Source organism: Chiloscyllium plagiosum, chromosome 23, assembly GCF_004010195.1.
Source record: "Chiloscyllium plagiosum isolate BGI_BamShark_2017 chromosome 23, ASM401019v2, whole genome shotgun sequence".
In the NCBI taxonomy this organism is placed as follows: Eukaryota; Metazoa; Chordata; class Chondrichthyes; order Orectolobiformes; family Hemiscylliidae; genus Chiloscyllium; species Chiloscyllium plagiosum.
This window is the reverse complement of record NC_057732.1, coordinates 2613459-2634716: the sequence shown is the minus strand read 5'-3', so window position 1 is coordinate 2634716 and position 21258 is coordinate 2613459. Positions and strand designations below refer to the sequence as shown.

Below are 21258 nucleotides of genomic sequence, written 5' to 3'. Positions count from 1 at the left end.
TCAGGCAGCATCCAAGAAGCAGGAGAGTCGATGTTTTGGGTATAAGCCCTTTATATTCCTGATGAAGGACTTATCAGGAATATGAAGGGCTTATATGAAGGGCTTATATGAAGCCTGCTGTGCTTTTTCAAGTGCCACACTTTTCAACTCTGATCTCCAGCATCTGCAATCCTCACTTTCTCCTAATTCCCAAGAATATCAAAATAAAGGAAAAACAATATTTATGCTGTATGAGAATAGAGTGCTGATTGGTTGTCCAGTGGCTTCTGATTAGTAGAGACATTGCAATGGAGGATGCAGCAGTTAGATAGTGATTGACAGTTAACCACCAAGCTTTGTTTAAATTTGACCAGGTAAATGGACACAGTGGTATGAATTATTTAATTTAGTAAATAAAGTGACTGCAACTATAGTAACCTGCTGTTCCTGGAACAGAAATAAATGTTGCTGCAATACATTACTGATTTCAAACTTTAAACAAACACCAAATAACTTAGCGAGTATATGCATCTCTTCAAGGAAGGGAAGTCTTATAGATCTGCAGGATGTGGGACTAAATCCAGTGAAATCTTCCTTCCTAAATTTAATGAATAAACAGCCAGTGAAAGGAAAACATTGTTTAAACATAGAGAACTCTTGTAAGAGCAGGAACTGGACATGTTTTACACAGTGAGATAGGATTTGGAAATGCCGATAGAATTTTAGTCAAATGTTGTTTCAATCCTGTTTCCTGGATAAGAAAATATTGAAATGTTTTCTTACCTCTTTAGCTTTCAATGAAATTGGCCGGAGACCATGAGTTTGCAAAACCTGATGAAAAGAGTTAGAGTCAAAGATGGTTTACCATCAAACCATCCAGAATCAGGAAAGCATTTTAATTCACATCTAATTGCATAACAGCAGAACCTTGCATTTGTATAGCACTTTCAAGGTAATAAAATATCTCAGCAATTCATCAAGGCACTATAAACAGAATGTGACACTTGAGCCATATAAACAGATATTAAGGGAGATGAACACAAGCTTAGTTGAAGAGGTTGTGTTTAAGGAATGTCTTAAATGGGGAAAGAGACGTTGAGTTTAAGGAAGTAGGAATTCCAGAGCTTCAGGCCAATGCAACTTAAGACATTGCTTCCTTCCAATCAGACAGTCCAGAATCAGAAGAACTCAAATATCTTGGAGGGTTATAAGTCTAGAGGAGATTAGAGATAGCGAGGAGCATGGCAGACACGGATTTAAGAACAAGGCTGTGAATTTTAAAGTTGAAGCGTTGTTTAAATGGGAGCTGGTGGAAGTCAATGAATCCAGTACAAATGGGTGAACCAAAAATAGAAATTGCTGGAAAAGCTCAGCAGGTCCAGTCTGTGGAAAGAAATCAGAGTTAATGTTTTGGGTTGAGTGACCCTTTCTCAGAACAGCAATTGGGTGATACCAGTAGGTGTGAGAGCACAAAGATGTCTTGAGATTATGGAAGGTAGGATGTGGGTTAGAACTAGTCAATGGAGATAAAGAGGATACTGATGAAGGTTTCAGCAATAGCTAGTCTGTGATCGAACAGAGTTGAGAATGTGGTGCTGGAAAAGCACAGCAGGTCAGGCAGCATCTGAGGAGCAGGAGAATTGACGTTTCAGGCATAAGCCCTTCATCAGGAATGCGACAGAATAGAGTCAAGCAATGTTACCAAGATGGAAATAGGTGGACTAGTGACTGTGTGAATGTGTGGTTGAAAGTTCATGTGGCATCAAAGCTGGTACACAAGTTGTACACGGAATCAGAGTTCCAGAGAGAGGGATATACCCAATGGTAGAGAAATTATAGGCAATGGTTCCAGTCTTCCAAGATTAATTAGGGGAGTTTTCAGCAATGGGACAATTTAGTGATTGTGTTGGGGTAGGGCTAGTCGAGAGAGGTGGCAGTGAGATAGAACTGGGTGTTGACATTATACATGCAGAGGTTGATGTTATGGAGGGGCAGCATGATGATGAAAAACTGGAGAGCAGCAAGGGTCAATCCTTGAGAGAACATGAGGTAATGATGTGGGAGCAGGAAGAGAGGCCAGTGCAGATGATTATCCCACTCTGATTTGACAGAAGAGATCACAACGAGGGCAAGTATGGTCTCAACCAGCTAGACAACACTGAAAAGGTGTTAGGGGAGAAGGGTGTGGTCAACCAAAGACTGCAGAAAGTTCCAGAAGGGTGAGGAAAGATGTATTCTATATGATAATGGTTCTGAAAGGGTTAATATCGGAGACCGCATTAACTTCCACCTAATCTGATGATGTCACAAGCACTAGCCCTTGATTGCCACATGCAATAAAATATGCCATGTTTAAAACAAGAGTCTCTTTAAGACTAGTCATTGTTGATTGACAATTACAAACCAAACAGGCCCTCAGACCCAGTCTAGGAAAGAGATGTTAGCAACAAAACAGTCCAACCCTGACTGAGATGGCGCTATAACACACATAAGAGACGAGTTTGCCTTTATCAACATTTGTGACTTTGGTAAGATTTCTTTGTGCACTGTGATGGTGAAGAAACAGATTGGAAAGATCACAGATTTCAGGGAAAGATGGACATGGATATGGAGGAGATAATACATTCATGGACTTTGAAGGGCAAAGGAAGGTTGGAGATGGGGCAATAATCGGTAAACTTGGAGAGATCAAGGGTTGGCTTCTTTCTGGTTAATCACATAGATCATTTAGGATCATAGATCATTAGGAACCATGGATCATTTAGGATAATAGTTGATGTAGAATCATAGATCATTAATAATCATGGATCATTTAGGATCATGATGATGTAGGATCACAGATCATTAGGAAACATGGATCATTGATGATGTAGGATCATAGATTATACAGAATCATTGATCGTATATGATCAGAGACCAGCACCTAAGGTTCCATTACACTAAATAACAGTCATTAATCGATTGAAATCTTAAAAATATAGTGAAAGTAAACAACAGAGAACTCACGTATTTAGCATCTGCCCAGCCACTTTTAGGTGACCACATTTTGCCTTCACCAATCAGTCCCAGAGCAAGATGGGCAAGGGGAGCAAGGTCCCCACTGGCACCAACTGTCCCCTTCTCTGGGACGTAGGAGAGACAGGAGGCTACAGGAGGGAAGAAAAGGGTGAGGGAAAAATCAAAGCTGGATCACTGTTGAAAAATGCATGATGGAAATAGAGAGGGGGGGGAGTTGAAATGCCGTGGAATCGCTCCCGAATACAATTGCGTAGGCAGTGGCAGGAACACTGGTAGCTTGACCACCTGTTAAGCAGGGGCTAGCAGTGATCTGAATGTTTAATGACACAATCCATTGTGGTGCAGAGATGGACATTGCATTTGCATTCCCTCTTACCCGCTGAATTTGGATGTTTGCTTTTTGTGATTCATGGATGAGAACTCCCTTTGCTCATAGCTTTCTGCATCTTTCTACACATGCCGCCAAGTCTCCAGAGCCCCTGTCCTCTGATTGAGATTAGAATACTTACAGTGTGGAAACGGGCCCTTTGGCCCAACAAGTCCACACCGACCCTCCGAAGAGCAACCCACCCTACGTTCCCTCCTTCACCTAACACTACGGGCAATTTAGCATGGCCAATTCATCTATCCTGCACGTTTTTGGATTGTGGGAGGAAACCGGAGCAGCTGTTGCCCGAGGCTGGAATCGAACCTGGGACCCTGGTGCTGTGAGGCAGCAGTGCTAACCACTGAGCCACCATGCCGCCCACTCTGTAGTGTGGAAAAATCAACTGTTCTCCTTCATCGGGATATGAAAAAAATGCCTTACAGGCAGAAGTCAGTAAGATGCAAAGCAGGAGTATACTTAAGATGGCAATCAGGAGGGCAAAAAGGGGACATGAGATAGCTTTGGCAAATAAGGAGAATCCATAGGGATTTTATAAATACATTAAGGACAAAAGAGTAACTAGGGAGAGAATAGGGCCTCTCAAAGAACAGCAAGGCAGATCTTTGTATGGAAGCGCAGAGATGGGGGAGATACTAACTGAGTATTTTGCATCAGCATTTACTGTGGAGAAGGACATGGAAGATGTAGAATGTGGGGAAATAGATGGTGACAGCTTGAAAAATGTTGATATCACAGAGGAGGAGGTGCTTGATGCCTTAAAATGCATAAAAGTGGATAAATTCCCAGAATCTGATCAGGTGTACCCTAGATCTCTGTGGGAAGCTAGAGAAGTGATTGCTGGGCCCCTTGCTGAGATATTTGTATCATCGATAGTCACAGGTGAGGTGCCAGAAGACTGGAGATTTGCTAACGTGGTGCCACTGTTTAAGAAGGGTGGTAAGGAAAAGCCAGGGAACTATAGACCAGTGAGCCTGACATTGCTGGTGGGCAAATTGTTGGAGGGAATCCTGAGAGACAGGATGTACATGTATTTGGAAAGGCAAAGACTGATTGGGGTTAACCACCATGGCTTTGTGTTTGGGAAATCATGTCTCGCTGACTCGACTGAGTTTTTTGAAGAAGTAACAAAGAGGATTGATAAGGGTAAAGCAGTGGATGTGATCTATGTGGATTTCAGTAAGGTGTTCGACGAGGTTCCTCGTGGTAGACATGGAATACAGGGAGAATGGCCATTTGGATACAGAACTGGCTCGAAGGTAGAAGATAGAGGGTGATGGTAGAGGGCTGTTTCTCAGACTGAAGGCCTGTGACTAGTGGTATCGGTTGCTGGGTCCACTGCTTTTCGTCGTTTATATAAATGTTTTGGATGTGAACATAGGAGGTCTAGTTAGTAAGTTTGCAGATGACACCAAAATTAGACGTGTAGTGGACAGCAGAATACAATGGGATCTTGATCAGATAGGCCAACGGGCCAAGGAGTGGCAGATTGAGTTTAATTTAGATAATTGTAAGGTGCTGCATTTTGGAAAGGCAAATCAGGGCAGTATTTATACACTTAATGGTAAAGTCCTGGGAGTGTTGCTGAACAAAGAGACTGTGCAGTGCAGGTTCATAGTTCCTTGAAAGGAGAGTCACAGGTAGATAAGCTAATGAAGAAGGCGTTTGGTGTGTTTTCCTTAATTGGTCAGAGCATCAGGAACTGAGAGGTCATGTTGCGGCTGTACAGGGTATTGGTTACGCTACTTCTAGAATATTATATACAATTCTGGTCTCCCTTCTATCGGAAGGACATTGTGAAACTTGGAAGTGCTCAGAAAAGATTTACAAGGCTGATGCCAGGGCTAGAGAGTTTGAGCTATATAGAGAGGCTGAGGCTATTTTCCCTGGAGTGTTGGAGGCTGAGGGTGTGACCTTATAGAGGTTAGTAAAATCATGAGAGACATGGATAGAGTAAATTGACAAGGTCTTTTCCCTGGGGTTGAGGAGTCCAAAACTAGAGGGCATAGGTTTAGGGTGAGATTTGAAAGGGATCTAGATTAGATTACTTACAGTATGGAAACAGGCCCTTCGGCCCAACAAGTCCACACCGCCCTGCTGAAGCGCAACCCACCCATACCCCTACATTTACCCCTTACCTAACACTACGGGCAATTTAGCATGGCCAGTTCACCTGAACTGCACATCTTTGGACTGTGGGAGGAAACCGGAGCACCCGGAGGAAACCCACGCAGACACGGGGAGAACGTGCAAACTCCACACAGTCAGTCGCCTGAGGCGGGAACTGAACCCAGGTCTCTGCCGTTGTGAGGCAGCAGTGCTAACCACTGTGCCACCGTGCCGCCCGTGCAGATCTCTGCAACTTTTTCACACAGAGAGTGATGCATGTATGGAATATGCTGCCAGAGGAAGTGGTGGAGGCTGGTACAATTACAACATTTAAAAGGCATCTGGATGGGCACATGAATAGGAAGGGCTTAGAGAGATATGGGTCAAGTGCTATCAAATGGAAATGGTTTAGGTTTAGGGTATATGGTCGGCATGGATGAGTTGGACCGAAGGATCTGTTCCGTGCTGTACATGTCTATGACTGTAAAACTAATTACCATTAAATGCCTGGATTATTTGATTGAGGGTCTCTAAAGAGATCCCACTGTAACCTTTGGCGAGGACATTGATCCGGAGAACCAGCAGCATCCGAGATCTCTCTGGGGACAAGGGATCCCCGACACCTGGGAAAGAAGCAGAGATTTATTTTCCATCTCTCAAACAATCAAAATATTTCAGGCTCCTTGTAACATAGAAGAAACCTGGCCATCCTGGTTGAATCTGTCACAACAATACTTAGCAAGTGAAGCAGAGTACAGACCGAGGCATATTCAAAGAACAATTTTGAGTTTAAATAATGATTTCAAAATTTACAGTTTCTGCCACTTAAGGGGGGGTAGATATAGGACTGATGTTAGGGGTAGGTTCTTCACTCAGCGAGTCGTTAGTTCATGGAATGCCCTGCCAGTAACAGTGGTGGACTCTCCCTCTTTATGGGCATTTAAGAGGGCATTGGATAGGTATATGGAGGATAGTGGGTTAGTGTAGTTTAGGTGGGCTTGGATCGGCGCAACATCGAGGGCCCAAAGGCCTGTACTGCGCTGTATTCTTCTATGTTCTATGTTCTATGTTCTAATACTTAGCAAGTGAAGCAGAGTACAGACCGAGGCATATTCAAAGAACAATTTTGAGTTTAAATAATGATTTCAAAATTTACAGTTTCTGCCACTTTCTAAATTGTTGGTGTGACCACACTTAGAATGTTGTGCATGGTTCAGGTCACCAAATTACAAAACAGGTTCCACAGCCTTTGAAAGGACATAGAAACAGAAACAAGCATGACTGAAAGGCTGAAGGTTGACCAGTATGTAAATTGGCATAATCACATTGGAAAAGGGTAAGTTGTGGAGGTGATATTATTGGTGGTTTTAGGATTCTAAAGTGACTTGATGCTGTAGCTCACAACAAGCTGTTTAACCTTGTGCTGAACAACGGATCGGAGGACACAGGTAAATTGATAGTAATATTAACTTCAATTCCACACCCAACAGAGAAGCTGCTGGCCTTAATGTAAACAACCCACAAAGATATGGTCATCCCTGTGGTGTGGTTTTCACTTCTCTTGAGGTCAATCTGAAATTTGCAAGTCATCAAGGGAATCTCCATTGAGATAACAGACAAGAAGCACAAATTACTTCCAGAGACATTGAACTTATACCATAACAAGTGTTTATTTTTAATACAATGTTGTGCCCTTATTCAAGAAGGGCTACAAAGAAAAACTCGAGAACTATAGGCCAGTAAGTTTAACAACTGTGGTAGATGAGTTACTTGAAAAGATTCTGAGAGATAATATATACATGCATTTGGAAAGACAGGGGTTGATTAGGAGTAGTCGGCATGGCTTTGTGCATGGGAGTTCATGCCTCACAAATTTGTTAGAGTTCTTTGATGAAGTGACCAGGAAGGTTGATGAGGGCAGGACGGTAGACATAAAGTCTATATGGATTTCAGTAAGGCCTTTGATAAGGTTCCACATGGTAGGTTTCTCTGGAAGGTTACATCACATGGAATTCGGGGTGAGCTGGCAAATTGAATACAAAATTGACTTGTTGGTAAGAAGCAGAGGGTAATAGTGGAAGGATGCTTATTGGACTGGAGGCCTGTGACTAATGGTGTACCTTTAGGGTTGGTGCTGGGCCCATTGCTGTTTGTTATCTATATCAATGATTTGAATGAGAATGTACAAGGCATGGTTAATAAGTTTGCAAATGACACTAAAATAGGCAGTATCATGGACAGTGAGGAAAGGTCTCAGAAATTGTAGTAGGACCGTGATCAACTGGGGAAGTGGGCCAAGAAATGAAAAATGGAGTTTAATGTAGATAATGGGTATATGAGTAGGAAGGGTTTGGAGGGATATGGGCCGGGTGCTGGGAGGTGGAACTAGATTGGGTTGGGATATCTGGTCGGCATGGACAGGTTGGACTGAAGGGTCTGTTTCCATGCTGTACATCTCTATGACTCTAAGTATGAGGTCTTGCATCTTGGAAAGTCAAATCAAGGTAAGAGTTTCATAGTGAATGGTAGGGCCTTAAGGCTCTTGGTTCTCTGAAAGTGCAGTCACAGGTAGACTGGGCAGTGAAGAAGGCTTTTGGCACACTAGCCTTCATCAGTCAGGGCATTGAGTATAAAAGTTGGGAAGTTATGTTGCACTTATACAGGATATTGGTGAGGCAGCACTTAGAGTACTGTGTTCAGTTTTGGTCACCTTCTCATGGGAAGGATGTTACTAAATTGGAAAGAGTGCAGAAGAAATTTACAAGGATGTTGACAGGACACAAAGGTCTGAGTTATAGGGAAAGGTTGGACAAGCTGAGACTTTTTTCTTTAGAGCATAGGAGACTGAGGGGGGAGGGGGTGGGGTGGGGGTGGGGGGGAAATCTTACAGAAGTGCATAAGATTGTGAGAGGCATGGATAGGGTGAATGCACTCAGTCTTTTTCTCTGGGTTGGGGACTTGAGGACTAGAGGGCATCCGTTTAAGGTTAGAGCGGAAAGAATAAAAGGGAACCTGAGGGGCAACGTTTTTTACACAGAGAATGATATGCATATGGAATGAGATGCCAGTGGAAGTGGTTGAGGCAGGCTCATTAGCAATATTTAAGAGGCATTTGGACAAGATAGGAAAGGTTTAGAAGGATATGGGCCAAGTGCAGGGAAATGGGACAAGCATGAATATTTTGTTCAGCATTGACCAGTTTGGGCTGAAGGATGTATAAGTCCATGATGTATAACTCTAGGACTCTAAGAATTTCAAATTAAAAGTTAGCTGAGGATATAAATTCAGTGGCTGTCTGAAATCCATTTACTGTTTATACTGGGTCATGAGAGGAATCGAGTGACATTGTACCTGAGTGCCAAGGGAATCTCAGATAGTAGTACTTCAGCAGACGAGATGCCATTTAAAAAAGTGGATTGTGTCACCTATGGGTTGTGTCTCAGACTGTGGAAATGATAGAGGTTGAAGGGAAGGCAGCTATTGATGAAATGCATTTTTCTTCAAGGAAGATACAAGAAGGTTGATTTAAAAACTCAACTGCAACTTCTTGATCGGGGTGTGCTAGAGCTGGCATGCTATTGTGAAAGCATTTGGTCCAAGTTCCACTGTGCTAAAGTGTACTGAGAAGGGACATGGCTAAAACTTTCCAGTGGACATCCCTGTGTGTGCAGGTGAAAAGAAAACAAGATTATTTCCGATTGCTGAAAATAAGTTGTCGGCAAAGCTACTGCTGAACGAACTCCTTTTAGCTATGAGTAGAAACAGGAATCTCCTCAAATTAGAATCTGGACAGTGCAGAAAGAGGCCATTGGTCCGCACTGACACTTTGAAGAGCACACCGCCTAGAGCCAGCCCACACCCCCATAAGCCTGCATTTTACTATGGCTAATCCACCTAGCCTGCACATTAGATTAGATTACTTACAGTGTGGAAACAGGCCCTTCGGCCCAACAAGTCCACCCGACCCGCCGAAGCATAACCCACCCATTCCCGTACATTTACCCCTTTACCTAACACTACGGGCAATTTAGCATGGCCAATTCACCTGACGTGCACATCTTTGGACTGTGGGAGGAAACCGGAGCACCCGGAGGAAACCCACACAGACACGGGGAGAATGTGCAAACTCCACACAGTCAGTCGCCTGAGTCGGGAATTGAACCCGGGTCTCTGGCGCTGTGAGGCAGCAGTGCTAACCACTGTGCCACCGTGCCGCCCTGAACTCTACCGAGCAATTTAGTGTAGCCAACCCACCTAACCAGCAGATCTTCAACAATCTGTGGATTGTTGAAGGAAATCCACACAGTCACGGGAGAATGTGCAAACTTCACACGGACTGTTGCCCGAGACTGGAATCGAACCTGGGTCTCTGCCACTGGGAGGCAACCGTGCTAACTATTGAACCACATAGTTTGTATTTTAACATTTATCTTTTTGGAATTATCTCTCATTTCTAACTTCTGTGTGTATGTGGCTCATTTCTCACATTTAATTTGCCAATAAACTCACTCTTTCTATAACTCAAGAAAACCCAAGTTAAATTTACATGAATCTCATTTTATTTTAATTAGTTTAATGCATAAATATATTTGGACTGGGAAAAGAAATCTATAGGGAAAAGGGATCCTTTTAACTTAACCTTGTTATACCCAACCAAGGAAAGCATTGAATAAAGAAGAGAAGTAGACTCATCCCTCCTCAACCAATGGGCATTTGGGGGTATTCCATCTTGCATCGTAATGAATTGAGGACCCTCGCCTAGGAACCGGTCATAACATAGTAAGTAGCTAATCACATTGAAGAATTCTTACGGATAGCAAACCAGAAAGAAGAATCTATTGATTATTCTTCACATTTTGTAATGTTTTACAGGCATTTAATAAAAGGATTGGGGCACTGACATTAGGAGTTAAAAGGTATATGATGTAGAAAAATGTTTACTATATTAGAAGAACTGTGGAAATTTTAGCAGATTGGAAAAAACTAACATGGCACAAACGCCAAATTACATTTTCAGAATCAGTAAGTGCTTTGATAGTAGCTATGTGTAATCTTAACACCTTGTTACAGTTTATTAATCTGTCAGGGTTTTTAATAGAGAAACTGTAAGGTAAAAGTCAAAATTCTTGTAAATTCATTGATTTACACTTGTGGAGACTTTAATGGTGCATGCTATGGTCACAGAGTCACAGACTCCTGACAGTATGGAAGCAGGCCATTCAGCAATCATCTGAAGAGCATCCCAACAAGACCCACTCCATTCCTGTAACCAAAGAACAAAGAACAAAGAAAATTTACAGCCCAGGAACAGGTCCTTCGACCCTCCAAGCCTGAGCCAATCCAAATCTACTGTCTAAACCTGTCGCCCAATTCCCAAGCATCTGTATCCCTCTGCTCCCCATCTACTCATGCATCTGTCCAGATGCATCTTAAATGAATCTATTGTGCCTGCCTCTACCACCTCTTCTGGCAACACATTCCAGACACGCACCACCCTCTGTGTGAAGTATTTGCTGCATGTATCCCCCTTAAGCTTTTCACCTCTTACTTTGAATGCGTGACCTCTCGTTATTGAATCCTTCACCCTGGGAAAAAGCTTATCTCTATCCACCCTGTCTATACCCTTCATGATTTTGTAAACCTCAATCAGGTCCACCCTCAATCTCCTTTTTGCTAATGAAAACAAACCTAACCTACTCAACCTCTCTTCATAGCTAGCACCTTCCATACCAGGCAACATCCACGTAAACCTTCTCTGCACCCTCTCCAAAATGTCCACATCCTTTTGGTAATATGGCGACCAGAACTGTACACAGTATTCCAAATGTGGCCAAACCAACATTGTATACAATTTTAACATTACTTGCCAGCTCTTATACTCAATACCCCATCCAATGAAGGCAAGCATACCATATGCCTTCTTGACCACTCTATCCACCTGTGCAACAACCTTCAGGGTACAATGGACCTGAATTCCCAGATCTCTCTGCCCATCAACTTTTCCCAAGGCTCTTCCGTTCATTGTATAATTCGCTGTAGAATTAGTCTTGCTTAAATGTATCACCTCACATTTTCCTGGACTGAACTCCATCTGCCACTTTTCCGCCCAACTCTCCAGTCTATCTATATTCTCCTATATTCTTTGACAGTCCCTTATGCTTTCTGCTACTCCACCAATCTTCATGTCATCTGCAAACTTGCTGATCATACCAACAGTCCCCTCTTCCAGATCATTTATTGTATTATAAACAACAGTGGCCCCAGCACTGATCCCTGTGGAACATCACCGGTCACCTTTCTCCATTTCAAGAAACTCCCTTCAACTACTACTCTCTGTCTCCTGTTGCTCAACCAGTTCCTTATCCACCTAGCTAGAACACCCTGCACACCATGTGACTTCACTTTCTCCATTAGTTTACCATGGGGAATCTTATCAAATGCCTTACTAAAGTCCATGTATATGACATCAACAACCCTTCCTTCATCTATCAACTTGGTCACTTCCTCAAAGAATTCTATTAAGTTGGTAAGGCACGATCTCCCCTGAACAAAACCATGTTGCCTACCACTGATAAGCCCATTCTTTTCTAAATACAAATAGATCCTATACCTCAGTACCTTCTCCAGCAACTTTCCCACCACTGATGTCAGGCTCACTGGTCTGTAGTTACCCGGAATATCCCTACTACTCTTCTTGTCCAGGGGACATGAGCAACCTTCCAGTCCTCAGGCACCTCACCTGTGTTTAAAGATGCTACAAAGATATCTGTCAGGGCCCCAGCTATTTCCTCTCGGATAGATCCCATCCGGTCCTGGGGATTTGTCCACCTTAATAACCTCTAGCCTACCCAAAACATCCTCCCTACTTATGTCAACATGATCCAGACGAATCAAACTTCTATCTCTAATTTCAACATTCATCATGTTCCCCTCCTCAGTGAACACTGATGCAAAATAATCATTCAGAATCTCACCCATTCTCTCAGGTTCGACGCACAGCCTTCCTTCATTATCCTTTAGTGGACCAATCCTTCCTCTAGTCACCCGTTTGCTTCTTATATAAGAATAAAATGCTTTGGGATTCTCCTTAATTCTGCTCGCTACAGCTATTTCATGACCCCTTTTAACCCACTTGATTCCTTGTTTAAGACTGGTCCTACTCTTCCGATATTCCTCAAGGGCCCATTCTGTTCTTAGCTGCCTCGACCATATGTATGCTTCCCTTTTCCTCTTGGCTAGTCGTACAATTTCTCCTGTCATCCACGGTTCATGAATCTTGCCTCTCCTATCCTTTGCCTTCAACGGGACATGCCTATCCTGCACTATCTTTAACCCTGCATGTCCTGTGGCTAACCCACCCAGCCTGCAAACTATGGGAAATCTAGAATGGCCAATCCAGCCAGCTTGCACATATTTGGACTATGGGAGGAAACGGAGCACCCAGAGGAAACCCATGTAGACACAGGAAGAATGTGGATACTCCACACAGACAATCACCCGCGGGTGCAACTGAACCCAGGTCCCTGGAAGTGAGGCAGAAGGGCTAATCAGTGAGCAACCATGCCAACCATATTTCCACATTTAACTACGCATGTTCAGACTCTAGGCGTTATTACAGAAGGATAATATAGAATTACAGAATCCTCTCAATGTGGAAGCAGGCCATTCAGCCCATCAAGTCTGCATCAACCCTCTGAACAGCATCCCACCCAGACCCATCCCCCTACCCTATTTCTGTAACTCTGCAATTCCCATGGCTAATCCACCTAGCCTGCATATCACTGGACATTATGGGGAAATTTCACATGGCCAATCCACCTCAGATGCACATCTTTGGACTTTGGGAGGAAACCAGAACACCCAGAGGAAACCCACTCAGACACAGAGAGAATGTACAAACTGCACACAGTCGAACCCAAGCAGCTGGTGCTGTCAAGTAGCAGTGTTACCCACTGAACCACTGATTCCTTGCAAGTATGCAAGTGTGGACAGTTTTGCTGCCATTACTACCATCAACTATGGACAGGAGCTGGCAGCACGTGGGAATATTACTGGACTGGTTCAAGGGCATGGATAAATGCTCCAGAGACATAGGTTCAAATCCAGCCATTGCAGCCAGTGGAATTTAACTTCAATTCTGAAAAAGATCACTGGACTCAAAATGTTAACTCAGATGCTGCCAGACCTGCTGAGTTTCTCCAACAATTTCTGTTCCAGGTTTCTCCAGTCCTTTATTTTATTTTATTTTATTTTAGAAGTTATGTCTGGTTAGGCCTCAGCTGGAGTACTGTGTCCTGTTCTGGTCACCACTCTGTAGTAAGGATGTGATTACACAGGAGGGGCTGCAGAGAAGATTCACCAGGATGTTGCATGGGCTGGAGCTTTTCAGTGATGAAGAGAGGCTGGTTAAGCTTGAGAGCTATTTTCTTTGGTGCAGTGGAAGTTAAGGGGGACATGATAGAGGTATATAAGATCATGAAGGGCATGGTCAGGGTGGATAGAAAGCAGCTTAGTAGATCACAAGGGAGCAGAATTTTAAGATGGAAGGCAAGAGGTTGAGAAGAGATTTAAGGAATTTTTTTCATCCAGAAGACAATGGAGGTTTGGAATGAAGGGGAATTGAGACAGGAAATCTCACAACCATTAAAAAGTGCTTGAAAGAGGACTTGAAGTGTCATAACATTCACGGCTGTGGGCCTAATGTAGGAAATTGGGACTAATATAGACTTAGAGTATTTTATTTTGTCGGTGCAGGCGCAATGATCTAAAGGACCTCTTCTGGTTCAATGATTCTCAAGGGAAATTAGGAATGGACATTAAATGCTCACATGCCATGAATAAAATATTAGGAGCCACCATTTCTGTGAGTTGGTCACAAGTCTATGGATTAGGTTTCAGATAATTTCAATGGCAGCCCATTCACACATTAAAAAGCAAGTTAAAGAGATCGAATTTTGAGTTGTTGTGTGAGTAATTTGAGACAGACATGGGTTAAGTGTAGCAGGCTGGAGAGGAACATACTCGATGCAGTTTAGGAAGGGGGTCGGAATTTAGTTGAAACTTAGAGAAGACTGAATGGCCTGGATAGAGTAGACATTGGGAAGATGTTTCTATTAGCAGGAAAGATTAGGACCCGAGGGCACAGCATTTGTGTAAAGGGAAGATCCTTTAGAACAGAGAATGAGGAGAAACTTCTTCAGTCAGAGAGAGGTGCATCTGTGGAATTCGTTACCACAGAAGGCTGTGGAGGCCAGGTCATTGAGTATATTAAGACAGAGATAAATAGGTCTTGATTGTCAAGGGGCTCAAAGATTATGGGGAGAAAGTGGGAGAATGGAGTTGAGAAACAGCAGCCATGATTGAATGGTGGAGCAGACTCGATGGGCTAAATGGCCTAATCTCTGCTTCTACTTCTTATGTGATTTTGAATCTGCTGTTAACAAGTTGCCCAACATAATGGGATTTCCTCATCTTGTGTCTTGATTTGTTGCAGACAAACCTATAGTGATAGATCGGAATGATTAGCCAAACCTCCATCATTAATCTGAGCTCAGAGTTCCAAAGAAGAGTCATAACGAACTCAGAACATTAACTCTATTTCTCTCTCTGCAGATGCTGAGTTTCTCGAGCAATTTTGGTTGATCTTTCATTATAATTCTATTAGGTGATCACCAAGTAGGTAATTGATGAACTTGATGGAGTTTGGTTTTACTCATTTAGAAATTCCTGTGTTAAGCTGAATTTTGCAGTTGCTTTCATGCCTCCAATGAAAGATCGTGAACAGATTTTGCTTTTAACAAGACTATTTTAGCGAAAGGTCACCATATCACCTGGTAAGTTTTATTTATACTTCATTGATAATATGTTAAAGCAGTGAAAGGTGAGCAGTATCAGGAAACAGAGAAAAGAGCCACTCCCAAGTCTACAGTCTTAGCAAAGTATGGAATGATGAGAATGGCAACTTAATGCACTTTATATGGTATGATCTGCTTGTACTGCACACAAAACAAAACTTTACACTGTACATAGGTACATGTGACAATAACAAATCACATCAAATTAAATCAAATATTTCTTACCCACTGCTGTGGAGAGGATAACGTTCTCTTGCAGCTCTCTGTGAAAATAAAAGGCTTTAGTATTGAGGAGAGCAATGGAATGTGAACAAAAGTAGCATCACATTAGAACATACTCACTTGAGCTTCTCAGTGGGGATAACAGTCCTGGCAAACTTCCCAAAACCTGTGTTTATTCCATACACCACTGTAAATTGAAACAAATTATAGGTAATGGCATACACAACAAACACAGGTTAATTCTAAATTTGCTCCATAAAATCTCTGTTGATTATCCAATGATTTCACACACTGGATGGCAGGACATGCATCAAAATTCAAGTCAATTTATCACACACAAGTTTTAAGTGAAATAATATGTCACCTTGTTCTTTATTGATGATTTTTTCTACAAGGTCCCTTGATTCATTGACCCTCCTTTCAGCTTCTGGGGTAAGCTAAAAGATACAGGCATTTGTGTAATGACATGTTGTGGTATGTTTTTGTAGACCACTTGAAATGGGGGTGGATTTCTATCTTACCTTGATTTTGTAGCATGCTTTACCGAGCTGAACAAGCTGTTCTGTTGTTAAACTATTTCCATCCAAGGAAATATACTATGAACAAATAGGGAAAGATCATTCAAAAGATGAACTGTAATCTGCTGTCATAGACAAGTTATTATTGTTCTAGGTTCATCTTCACCAGAATTATCCTCTTGTTTGGGTTTGAGTTATAAAGAGAGACTGGATAGCCTGGGATTTTTCACACAGGAATGTAAGAGGTTGAGGGGTGATCTTATAGTGGTTTAGAAAATCATGACAGGCATGGATAAGATGAATAACAAAGGTCTTTTTCCCAAAGTCGGGAAGTTCAAAACCAGGGTGAGAGGAGAAAGAAAAGGGACCTGAGGGGCAACTTTTTCTCACAGAAGGTGGTTCATATGTGGAATGAACTGACAGAGGAAGTGGTAGATGCAGGTATAGGTACAGCATTTAAAAGATGTTTGGACACGTACATGAATAGAAAAGGTTTAGAAGGATATGGGCCAACTGCAGGTAAAGGAGACTATTTGTTTGGGAAATTTGTTCAGTGCTGAAGGGTCTGTTTCCATCATTTACTATATTGCAGTGTGTCGTGATAGTGTCAAATCGTACAACCCCAGTCTGTGGATTCGAATCCCACCATGGCAGATGGTGAAATTTGAATTCAATTTAAAAATCTGGAATTAAAAACTAACCAAATAGTAAGTCACTGTCGATGTTGTAAAAACTCACCTGAACCACTAATGTCTTTTAGGGAAGGAAATCTGCCATCCTTCCCCAGCCTGGTCTATATGTTACTCCAGACCCACAGCAATGTGATTGACCCTTAATTGCCCTCTGAAATATCAAACCACTCAAATCATAGGGCAATTAGGGATGAGCAATACTGTAAATGCTGGCTCAGCCAATGATACCCACATTCAATGAACGGGCAGCACAGTGGCACAGTGGTTAGCACTGCTGCCTCACAGCGCCAGAGACCTGGGTTCAATTCCCGCCTCAGGCGACTGACTGTGTGGAGTTTGCACGTTCTCCCCGTGTCAGCGTGGGTTTCCTCCGGGTGCCCCGGTTTCCTCCCACAGTCCAAAGATGTGCAGGTTAGGTGAATTGACCATGCTAAATTTCCCCTAGTGTTAGGTAAGGGGTAAATGTAGGGGTATGGGTGGGTTGCGCTTTGGCGGGGCGGTGTGGACTTGTTGGGCCGAAGGGCCTGTTTCCACACTGTAAGTAATCTAATCTAAACATTATTGCATGTTGATGTTTAAATCTAAATCTCAAACAGGCATACATTTAAAGGGGGAATTCAAATGCCAAAATCACTCACCTGCTGAGGCTCCTGATATTGTCTGCATTTTGTTAAGAATATATACAATCAAATCATCAGCTCAGCTATTTACAATCTATACTCATGACTTAGACAAACAGAACATATTATATAAATTTGGATATGGGCCAAGTGCAGGAAGGCAGGACTAATTTATTTTGGGATTATGGTTGGTTTGGATTGGTTGGACTGAAGGGTTTCATGCTATATGACTCTATGACACAATAACAAGAGTACTCTATCTAAGTTGACCGACACAAGGCTGTTAGGGAGGATGCAGGTTAAGTGAGTGGACAGCAAATTGGCAGATGGAGTGTAATTTGGGGAAGTATGAAGTGATTAACTTTAGTGTTAAAAATAGAAAAGGAGAATTTCTTTTCGATGTAAGGAAGACAAATATCATGTTTGAAGAGAAAATGAGGTCTGCAGATGCTGGAGATCAGAGATGGAAATGTGTTGCTGGAGAAGCGCAGCAGGTCAGGCAGCATCTAGGGAACAGGAGAATCGACGTTTCGGGCATTAGCCCTTCTTCAGGAATCTGTTTGCCCATTTATTACAAAGGGATTGGAGTGCAAGAAAGAAAACATTTTGCTACAACTGCACAGGATGTTGGTGAGACCACAGCTGGGCAGATGTTCCATTTCCAGTTTCATTTGAGCCCTTTTTCAAGAAAAACTTGATCAGCAGTGAGGGTATCTTCCTAGAGACTACATCAGTACTAATAAGTAGCTTACACCACCTATTTTCCATGGAATCAGCTTTTTTATTGGAGTGTCAATGTGTTGTCATCCTTAAGTCTGATGCAGATGGAATTTCATGCTCCCTAACATTTTAACCAATCTGTTCCACATACTGTTTCACTGGGTACAACCTCTATGTAACATTACACAATTAACTGGACTGTTTCTAATTGGATAGATATTTTAAAGATGCAATGATCTGAATAGACTAGTCCTCTGCTAAATCATTCAATGATTCCACAAGCTGATAACATGTGAAAATTACATTTGTCACACAAGGCATGTTCAATGAATGGAACTGATATAATGATAGAATAGTGGCTACTTAAATGAAGTGATAGATGTTAAAATGAGAGGCTTGGAGGAACTTTCCAGATGGGCCAAATGGCCTTCCATATTTCAATTATCTGATGATTTATATGATTACACAAATTGAAATACCATTAGACAAAATCCTTAGTGAAATAGACTTTTATATTAATTACTGTTAAGTGCAACTTCTAAAAAAGAACAGGCACAAAGCAAAGCAAGCCAAATCCTACAGTGAAACAACTGGAGGAGGTTCCCTGAACATTTGAGATAAAACCAATGGAAAGGATACACAGAGGCCATGTCAGACATCAGTGAATCAGGTTTGTCAAGTGTCCCCTTGGAGAACTGTGATGGAGAAAATGAGAACACCACAATTAATGATGGTAAAACCTGTCTGACTGTTGTCACATGCAAATGTTAATGATATAAAAATGTATTCTGACATTATACAGTCACATGCTATTGAGAGGAATGGAACACCTTTAGGGAAGAGCTGTCAGTTTGTAAATGAAAAGGCTCGCAGGAATTCTGGGTTGTCGGTAGAAACTCTTAGATGAGGCAGGGACAGAGATGCAGCAGACTTCAGGACTAAAACAGTGCAGAGTTGATAAAATGTGGAGCTGGAAAAAACACAGCAGGTCAAGCAACATCAGAGCAGCGGGAGAGTCGGCGTTTCAGGCGGGACACTTCATCAGGTCGGGGAGGGGGAAGAGTGTGAGAAATAAATAGGAGGAGGGGGCTGCTGCGGAAGGTAGATCGGATGGCAATAGGTGGATGCAAGTCAGAGGTGATTGTGATTGGTCAGTTGGAAGGTTGGAGTGGATAGCTGGGAAAGAAGATGGACAGGTTAGGTCAGGTTAAGGGGGTGGGGTGGAGAGGAGGGCCGGACCTGGGATGAGGTGGGAGGGTTGGAGAGATTTGGAAGCTGGTGAATTCTATATTGACGCCACAAGGTTGTAAGCTCCCCAGCTTCCAAGCTGTCCCACCACCAACCACCACCCCTCCCCCCACCTCATCCAACCCTCTGGGAGGTCCAGCCATCCCTCTCCTCACTGCCCTCCTTGACCTGACCTAACCTGCTCAGCATTTGCAATCCTCACTATCTACAAGTTGGCTGAACTTTAATATTAGAGTAGGCACAATGTGCAAAGACATGGGATTGTATCCATGGTAGCAACAAACTCTTTGGAGGCAATTGTGCGAAATGCTACAATACTTTTAATGCTACCAAATGTCCAATCTCAGTTATTCTAAACCAGTGAATGAAAGGAGAACCTTAATGTTTATTTTGTCATGGAATTACTTACCAATCTGGATGAAATTGTTGTTTTCTAGAATGCCCCCAATGGGTCCTCAGGATCCACAAGACTGAGTCCCTGACACCATCTGACAGAGAACTTTGTGTCATCTATGCAGTACAGATCACCACAGTACACTTACCTCTCTCTGACAGCCTCACGTCCCGACCAGTGAATATTAAGAAAAGGGTCTTTACAGAGAATGACTATCCATTCCTGTCTCTTATGCACAGTGAATCAAAGCATTTCTACAACGATCATCAGAGTTTCTGGGGAGGATTTTCAAACATAACCCAATTATAATTTATAAAAGCTTCTGTCAATGAATCTTAAAACAGATCAGTTTTTGCCGTAAAATCTAATACTTTACTAATTACTTCAAATACTTATTTTCATTTAATCTGTGAACACCAGTTGGACAGAATCAGTTTGGCTTTAATTTACTCAGAATTAGGTTAAAACCTAATTTATTATATTTTGGGTGTTACCATTGACAGAGTTACTGTGACATAGCTTAAAATAACATGACTTTTGATTATCCAGTGAGGGGCTAAAGTATGTAAATGCTACAATCAGTTGAGGAGGGCCTTTAGGCTCCTCTCTTTTTAACCCTCTCTTTGTCAGTTGCACAAAAACAATTATTCTCAGCATACAGCTATCATTTCAATTAAAACATAATTAACGAGGTCAAAATGTAGGAGTAGATTACGTGGTTTACTTGAGGGAAGAATTTTATAACTCAGTAACCCTGAAAAAAAAACAAAAATACAACTTTAAACATGACACATGCAAATACAGGCACTAAGTTTATAAACAAGAATGTAACTTCTATGGGTAGGAAGAATAGTCTATACAGTTTATAAAACGTCGTTGACGCATTAGATTTTAAACCTGTTGCTTGTTAACTTGTCTTCTGTAGCAGTGCTGACATCTGTAGATCTTGGGTTCTTGGTAAATGGTTGTTCCAAGTTGCCTTTTCAGCAGACAATGACTTCAGCCTTGACTGACAAGGACACAGGCTTGTAGCGTCCTGGCTGTTATCAGTACATTGACTTTCCGTACTTTGCTGCACAACTTATATAGTCTTGCTCCTGTCTCTTCAACCAGCAGGTATAATCTGCAGACAACCTTTCTTCTGTCAGTACGTTAATTTATCATGCAAGTGTTAATTAAACAAGATTTGGAGATGCCGGTGTTGGACTGGGGTGTACAAAGTTAAAAATCACACAACACCAGGTTATTGTCCAACAGGTTTAATTGGAAGCACACTACTTTCGGAGCGAGGCTCCTTCATCAGGTGATTATGGAGGGCTCGATCGTAACACAGAATTTATAGCAAAAATTTGCAGTGTGATGTAACTGAAATTATACATTGAAAAATTGATTGTCTGTTAAGCCTTTCATCTGTTAGAATACAGTGATAGTTTCACTTCTTTCATGTGTAAATCAACTGCAAATTTTTGCTATAAATTCTGTGTTACGATCGAGCCCCC

At 42.2% G+C, this 21258-nt stretch overlaps 1 protein-coding gene across 2 annotated transcripts in view; it reads right to left on the bottom strand.

The window, feature by feature from the left end:
- The window catches only part of LOC122561487 (histidine ammonia-lyase-like), a 41439-nt gene extending 21392 nt beyond the window's left edge, over positions 1 to 20047 (bottom strand). The window contains exons 1-10 of one of the 2 annotated variants that reach the window (XM_043713233.1): positions 19908 to 20047; positions 18757 to 18812; positions 17416 to 17437; positions 16089 to 16163; positions 15932 to 16004; positions 15688 to 15754; positions 15571 to 15608; positions 5989 to 6114; positions 2986 to 3125; positions 763 to 810 (exon numbers count right to left, since the gene is read on the bottom strand). In XM_043713233.1, the coding sequence (XP_043569168.1) occupies positions 763 to 810; positions 2986 to 3125; positions 5989 to 6114; positions 15571 to 15608; positions 15688 to 15754; positions 15932 to 16004; positions 16089 to 16163; positions 17416 to 17437; positions 18757 to 18776 (609 nt within the window). In that variant the 5' untranslated portion in view covers positions 18777 to 18812; positions 19908 to 20047. Of the gene's footprint in view, positions 1 to 762; positions 811 to 2985; positions 3126 to 5988; positions 6115 to 15570; positions 15609 to 15687; positions 15755 to 15931; positions 16005 to 16088; positions 16164 to 17415; positions 17438 to 18756; positions 18813 to 19774; positions 19794 to 19907 lie in introns of those variants that run through there. The other variant, XM_043713234.1, reaches the window with a different exon arrangement.
- Between the last annotated feature and the right edge of the window lie 1211 nt (positions 20048 to 21258).